Below are 7,976 nucleotides of genomic sequence, written 5' to 3'. Positions count from 1 at the left end.
AAAAAAAAAAAGCGAGCGCTGCAGATTGGAAAGGTAGGGAAAACAATTAGCCTAGTGTCTCCTAGGTGACTTTAATTAGGGAACTAACCAGCTGCTCCCGCTCTGGAATAAATGAAGAAACCTGGTGAACCCGAACCAAATCTACAAAGAGGAAGAGGCGGGTGAGGGAGGAAATTACCCTCAATGGAGCGCCTCTTCAGTGTTCCCAGTGGCTATGGCACCACACAACCTTTGACTTACCCTGGCCCCTGGAGACACTGTCAACAGCAAAACTGGCCACAAAACATGGGAGCTTCCATTTTCCTAGCCGGGCTTAACGTACCAGCAAATGTCTCTCAGCCCTGTATGGACCCTTACAACAGGGCTCAGCTTCAGGCCGTTTCCACTCAGATGAACCCCAATCTGAATCTGTGGCTACGCAGGGCCCACACCAAGGAGGTGGGCGTACAGGTGAGCCTCAGAGTGGACAAGTCAGTGCAGTGCTCACTGGGGTCACGGACACTACACAGCAGCTCCCTCTCGGACAGGACCAGCTCCAGGAAGCCTACCGAAGCTTGGGGAGTAGGGCAGAGAGCCTTGATTCCACGACCCCAGGAAGGGGAAGACAAGGAAAGCCAAGAGCTCACAGGACCTACAGAGGCCAATCAGCTGTTGCCACCTACATGGAGACTGGATAGTGAGGAGCAGGAGAAACTCCCACGACTGAAGGAATTGGGGGAGGAATATGCCCCCAATCCTCAGGACAGGAAGAGTAAGCAGGTATGTGCAAGCACAGAGTTCATTTGAGAAGCTCCGCTTTTAGCTGGCTTCTCTCTGCTCAGCCCCTCACCAGCACAGTCCTCCTCCTTCCATTTCCACATCGATAAGTGCTCACTATTTCTACCTTTTCTTGGGCGAGGAAGGTGGAGTTATGGAAGCATGTACTTTGTTTCCATAGTCTGGATGTTTTTCAAGTTTTGGTAAGATAGGCATGGGGCCTAACTTTAAAAAGTCCTGTCATTATTCCTGGTGAAGATGAGGCGACAGGAAGCTTCAAGTGTGTGAAAGGTGAATCTAGATTTTTATTTTTGGAGAGGTTACTGTTGCTGTTGCGGGAAATGGACAGGAAACATCCTAGTGCTAAGAGTTTAGAAGCTAAATTAAATTAAGCTCTATAGAGAATCTCTGAAAGCAAGGTTCAGGACGTAAATGCTGTTGAGTGAAGCCATCAATTAAGAAACAAGGATCTAGACTCTTTTTTTTTTTTTCGGTTTTTTCGAGACAGGGTTTTTCTGTATAGCCCTGGCTGTCCTGGAACTTACTATGTAGACCAGGCTGGCCTCGAACTCAGAAATTCACCTGCCTCTGTCTCCCAAGTGCTGGGATTAAAGGCATGCGCCACCATCGCCTGGGGGATCTAGACTCCCCTTTCCCAACCCCCATTAGTCAAAGACTCCCATTTCTATTTATTTTCAGTTTTTGGAACCAAAATACGGCTATTTTCACTGTAAAGATTGTAAGAGGAGATGGGAGAGTGCTTATGTGTGGTGCATCTCAGGTACCAACAAGGTAAGCAAGCATGAGAGGAGGGGCATTCGTGGGGGAGCGGCGCGCCCTGGGGGAGGGGCACCGAGGCCTGGAGGGTGCAGACCTGTCAGAGGGAGAACTCCTTCCCACCTCTTTACTTCTGCATAGTTGCTGACAGGTATTGAGGATGGGTTTTATGTTGACATTTCCATTTGAGTGTGAAAGTCAATGATTAAATAAATAAATGACTAACAGGGGTGGTAGTATATAACCCTGCTACTGAAGCAGGGTTAGGGAGGGGAAGGGTGGAGTTTGAGACCAGCTAAGGCTACATAAGAAGACCTTTACATGAATGGAAGAAAGAAATAAAAAGGAAAGAATATGAGTACTCCTAGGTATGGTGGAGGAGGAAATTTATTGTAGAAAAAAGGGAGACATAACCAGAGGCAGTCTCAAATCTGAGAGAGTCCAGAGTGGTCATGGCCCTGAACCATGTGGGGAGTGGGGAGAGGAAGGAAGAGAGGGAATCAACTCCAGCAGCCAAAAGACCAAAGGAACAAAAGGAGCAAAAGGGTATCTAAGCTGTCTGAATTATACAGGGAGGAGCCTCTGGGGGAGGGGAAGCCCAGACCTGGGCTGGAGAGTTCAGGGTGTGCCAGCCTTACCCTGGTTAACAGGGAAGGACTGAGGGATGCTGGGAGACTGGGAGACAGGTAAGGCCAGGTCTGTTTTGCTTTATTAAATAGGCTCCTTAGTCGCTGGTCTCAGGTTTGAAACTTCATTACACATATCTCAAAAACAAAGAAGCAGTTGGGAGACAGAAGCAGATAGATCTATGAGCTTCAGATCTACAGAACGAGTTCAAGATATTGGGAGCCACAGAGTGAGACCCCAGCAGTCTCAAAACAATGAAAACCTCTGCAGTGTCTAGTAAAAACTTAGTTTAAAAGTCAAGTTTTTAAGTTGGGCCTGGTAAGCAGGTTTATAATTAGGTGACAGTTTGGGCCTTAAATGCTGGGATAAGTTTAATTTCCTGTTTACATATATTTTTGTCATAGGTGAATTTGAGTCTCCTCATCTACTCTAGAGATTTCTCCTATTTTTTTTTTCCACCAACTGGGCTGTTCTGAGACTAAATCTTGACATTCTTTCTTGATGACATTCTTTGAGGTTTCACTTCTTGTATAAGTTAAAAGTATAAATTAGGTTTAATTAATCATACTTTAGGCCAGGTTTTTGTTTGTTTTTGCTTTTGTCTTTCTAAGACAGAGTCTCCCTAGGTAGCCCTGGCTGGCCTGGAACCCTCGGATCTCTGCTTGCTTCTTCCTCCCAAGTGATGGCATTAAAGGAACATGCCATCGTACATAGATATCCTAAGGTTATTTTAAGAGGTTCTGTCATCTCTGTAGATGTCAGCTCTTGCATTTCTGTCAAGACATTAAACATCTTCATAAAAAACAACTGATAATGTCTTTTAAAAGTTATTACCAGGCTATTTCTGTATACATACTATCAACTACTTTCAGTATAGCCACCCTCCTTCGGAAATCTAGCCATTTTCCTTTCTTTTTGTTTTTCTTAAGTTAGGGTTTCATGAACCCCATGTTGGTCCCAAACTTGCTGTATAAGTGAGGGTGGTCTTCAACTTTTTTGGTGTCTGTTTTCTGTTAGCATTCTGTATAAACTCCACCCCCACAGATAACTGGCAGCAGCCAGGTATGCTCCTCCCCATGGTTACCTGGCAACGACCAGGTAGGCCTGGCCCTATAAAAGGGGCTGCTTGCCCCCTCCTCCCTCTCAATCTTCTTCTCTCTTCCCCCTTGTTCCCCCTCTCTCCCCATTCCCTTCCCCCATCTCTCCACATGGTCATGGCCATCCCCTACTTCTCTACTCTCTCCTTTTCTCTGCCTTTCTCTGCCTCTGCTACCTTCCTAACTCCTTTCTACATGCCCTAAATAAACTCTATTCTATACTATACTGGCGTGTATCTGGTCCCTCAGGGGGAAAGGATGTCTTGGCATGGACCCACCGAGGCACCCCCTTCCCCCACACCACACCAGAACATATTCTTATAGCTCTTTCTCTTTTTATGATCACAACATTTTTGACATGGGGTCTCACCCTGTAGCTCTTGCTGGTCTGGAACTTACTATGTGATCCAGGCTGACCTTGAACTCAAATAACTCCTCCTGTCTCTAGTTCCTGAGTGCTGGGACACTAGGTCCACCTTCTGTTCTTGGAGAATAATTTCTGTTCTTCCATACAGGCTAGACTCCACAAAGCAGGTGAAGTTTGTCTTCCATACCTGTGTGAGCCTGTGGCAGCAGGAGAGCCAGCTCTTTACAGTGTAGGGCTTTGTCTCTGCTTTGTGCAGCTCCACCTCAGGCCCGAGGGCAAGAGGACATCCAGGCTGAGGGCAGAGGAGCTGTCATTTGGGTTTACTTCTTTGCTGCTTGTGTTCTTTCTTGTATTGTTTGAAGCAGTGCTTCAGGCAGCACAAGATGCTCATGACCTTTCTATGTACCCAAAGCTGACCTTGAATTTCTGCTCCTGCTGAGATTTTAAGTGTGTGCCACCAAACCTGGTTGGAATTTAAAACTAAGTCAAACTAATGTCCCAATTCTTTCAAGAAGAAAAAGAATAGGTTGAGACACTCCCAAGGGACTAGGGTACAAAGAACAAGTCAGAGAAATCTGTTCTCTCTCTCTCTCTCTCTCTCTCTCTCTCTCTCTCTCTGGTTTCAAGGGATGTGTTCTGGAGATGGGTGTGATGCAGAGGTGTGCAGTCCCTGCACTTGGGAAGTAGAGGAAGACAGATCTCAACTGAATGGCCTATCCAGCAAGGTGAGATCCTATCTCATATAACAAGGGCTGGATCCTCCTGCTCAGCTGGAGCTCTATAATAAAACTCCTTTCTCAAAACAACAAACAGGTGTATTCTGATAGGAGCAGAACAGACAAAAGTTCAGTGTGTTGATTGGTGCACTGGAGCCTGTGGCTTGGAAACAGTGTGGAAATGACACAGAAGTGTGAGTGTATGTGTGTGTGTGGGTGTGTGGGGGTGTTAACCTGCCTGACAGACTGCATCCTGCTGTCCAGATAAGTCTTTCAAGCAGTGGTTCTCAATGTATTGGTTGTAAACACAGATAGCTACATTACCACACATAACAGTAGCAAAGTTGCAGTTATTAAGCAGCAATGAAAATAATTTTCTGATTAGGGGTCATCATAGTGTGAGGAACTGTACCAAGGGGCCGGAGTGTTAGGAAGGTTGAGAACCCCTGCTTTAAGGTAACAGAAAGGCCAGGCATAGTGGCACATGTGTTAAATGCCAGTACTTGGAGGCAGAGGCAAGCCCATCTCTGCAAGTTTGAAGCTAGCTTGATCTACATAGCAAGTTCCAGGTCAACCAGAGCTACATAGTAGAGACTCTTAGAGAGAGAGAGAGAGAGAGAGAGAGAGAGAGAGAGACAGAGAGACAGAGAGACAGAGAGACAGAGAAAGAGACACACACACACAGAGAGAGAGACAGAGAGAGACAGAGACAGAGACACACAGAGAGAGAGAGACAGAGAGAGAGACAGAGACAGAGACAGAGACACACACAGAGAGAGAGAGAGAGAGAGAGACAGAGACAGACACACACACACACACACACACACACACACACACACACACAGAGAGAGAGAGAGAGAGAGAGAGAGAGAGAGAGAGAGAGAGAGAGAAGCAGAGACATTGCCAAGTAAACCAGGGAAAAATGTCCCCTAGACAATGTGCAAAGGCTAGAAAGCAGACAATGCTCATGGGAAGCCAAAAGTAATGAAATTCAAGTGGGAAATCTAAACATTTCAGGTCAAAAGGAAGAATTGGCCCAGACAGTGGAGAAAAGTAATAATAGCTACTTTGTATCTAGCACTGCTTTGGGTTTTATGTATGTTGCTGAATAAATAGAATAAATAATAAATAAACAAACAGATAATAAATAAATAATAAATAAATAAATAATAAATAAATAAACAGAAATAGAATAGAATAAGAACTATACGAAAAATAACACTATCTCAGTTTAAAAGTAAGGGAAATGGAAAACAGTGAGGGCAAGTGACTGATGGAACTCTCAGAGTTTAAAGCCTCAAGGTACTGGGCTGGAGAATGGGCCCATAATTGAAGAGGACTGGGATTGAGTCCCAGCATCCACAAGGGTGCACAACTATTTGTATGTAACTGCTGTGCGAAGGGATACAATGCCCTCTTTTGGTCTCTGTGGGCAACACGTGTGCATGGTGTTCAGATATTCATGCTGGCAAAAAAAGAGGGAAAAAAACCACATCCACATGACAAAAAAAAATGGGAAAAAAATTAAACATCCTTTAAGGGTAGAGGTTACACACAAGATATCCAAAGTACAAAGTGAAGGAGCACATTGTGTCACTTAAGAACTGGGGGCTGTGCTAGAGAGATGGCTCACAGTAACGAGCAATCACAACTCTCCCAGACGTTCCCTGCACCACAGGGCAGTTCACAACCATGTGTAACTCCAGTTCTAGGGATACAATCCCTCTTCTGACCTCTGTGGGGGCTGCATACACTCAGTGCACATGTATGCTTGCAGACAAACACTCGTCCCCAAACTTTTAAGTAAAGAAAAAAAAATAAGCAAATTATTAAAAAAGAACAGGAACCTAGGAAATGAATGCACATATCAGCTTGTATTAAAAAGGCTAATTTCTCTTTAGGTTTATTTCAAACAGTTCTGTAACAAGTGCCAAAAGAGTTTTAACCCTTACCGAGTAGAAGCACTCCACTGTCAGGTAAGCACACAGAATGCTCTGTCTTGTTTCCATTTGTGTATGTGAAGCCTCTATCACAAAGTGTTTGGATCTTATAGACCCTGGGTCTTGTCATGGGGATACTAGGTTTTCTTTACTCTCTGTCTCTCTCTCTTGACTTATTTATTTTATGTATATGAGTACACTGTTGCTATTTTTAGACACACCAGAAGAGGGCATCAGATCCCATTACAGATGGTTGTGAGCCACCATGTGGTTGCTGGGAATTGAACTCAGGACCTCTGGAAGAACAGCCAGTGCTCTTAACCACTGAATCACCTCTCTAGCCCTATAGGTTTTCTGTATGTATGAAAGCTTAGAATTATTTTAGGAAAGGAATACAGGCATAAATTCCACTAATATTTTTGGAGAGAAAGAGGAAGAAGATCCACTATTTTAAGTTTCCTTGTGTCAGGCATAAAACATCCTGACTATAATCTTGTGACACCGGGTAGCAGCAGAATCAGGAGTTCAAGGCAGGCTGGGCTTCTTGTCCCTTTGTCTCAAAAACCAAAACAAAGCAGAAAGCAAGTCACCTTCTTCAGCGGGTCTTTTTTTTTTTTTTTAAACTTTTATTGCATTATGATGAGGAAAGTTACATGATTTCAACTTATCTGAATTTATTAACATTTAAAAACATATTTTAAGTAAATAGAATTAAATCACATTCTTGTTTCCCTTTTGTACCCCAACTCCTCCCAGAGACCCCCCTCTTCAATACCTACAATATCTTTTTTTGGTTATATTCCTTAAAATTTATAAAATATTATGACAATAAAAATGAGTATTATAAAAGTTGTTTGATATAAAACAACAATCAATTTAACAGTGTTATATAGATGCTTGTCTACAGCAATACTGAAAATATATACATTTTTCTCAATATAAATTTTAAATAACTCCAAACATATTAACTATATATTTCAAAATAATACATCACTACTAGTATTTTCTTAAATGAACATAAATATATAAAGTCTTTTTGTTTGTTTGTTTGTTTTGTATTTAGTAGAATTTAAAATCTTGGCTCTTACTGTGGTACAAGCCCAAAATAAGAACAATTTTTAGACATTGGATTTCATTGTAATAAGGCTGTACTTCAATGACTCTCACATCACCAAAGGATTTTACCTTCATCGTAGCTAAGCTGAGAGTTGACAGTTCTGCTGCGCCAAGGAATGAACTGTAGGCACAATTTTTGGATACAGACTTCCTGCTATGGTCAAAACTATTTGACTTCAGTGAGTGACTTCATTCTCAGCCCACAGAGAACAGGTTACATTCATTTAAGAAATGGTGTGTGTATTAAGATAGTCTATCCGGGCTGGCGAGATGGCTCAACAGGTAAGAGCACTGACTGCTCTTCCGAAGGTCCTGAGTTCGGATACCAGCAACCACATGGTGGCTCACAACCACCTGTAATGAGATCTGACGCCCTCTTCTGGTGTGTCTGAAGACAGCTTCAGTGAATTACGCCAGAGCGAGCGGGGCCAGAGCAAGCAGGCTGAAGCAAGTGGGTAGAGCAAGGGAGCGAACAGGCCGGATCGAGTGGGTGCTTGAGTGAGCGGGGCCGGCAGAGGTCCTGAGTTCAATTCCCAGCAACCACACACATGATGGCTCACAGCTATCTGTACAGCTACAG

General features: G+C 43.6%; 1 protein-coding gene across 1 annotated transcript in view; it reads left to right on the top strand.

The window, feature by feature from the left end:
• The first annotated feature begins 183 nt into the window (after nucleotides 1-183).
• Nucleotides 184-7,976, top strand: part of Zar1l (zygote arrest 1 like) — a 13,765-nt gene continuing 5,972 nt past the window's right edge. The window contains exons 1-3 of the mRNA XM_031342461.1: nucleotides 184-759; nucleotides 1,456-1,548; nucleotides 6,242-6,316. Of these exons, the coding sequence (XP_031198321.1) occupies nucleotides 184-759; nucleotides 1,456-1,548; nucleotides 6,242-6,316 (744 nt within the window). The remainder of the gene's footprint in view (nucleotides 760-1,455; nucleotides 1,549-6,241; nucleotides 6,317-7,976) is intronic.

The sequence above is a fragment of the Mastomys coucha genome, unplaced genomic scaffold (genome assembly GCF_008632895.1).
Source record: "Mastomys coucha isolate ucsf_1 unplaced genomic scaffold, UCSF_Mcou_1 pScaffold22, whole genome shotgun sequence".
NCBI classification, from domain to species: Eukaryota; Metazoa; Chordata; class Mammalia; order Rodentia; family Muridae; genus Mastomys; species Mastomys coucha.
The sequence above is the reverse complement of the archived record's forward strand: the minus strand, read 5'-3'. Positions and strand labels throughout refer to the sequence as shown.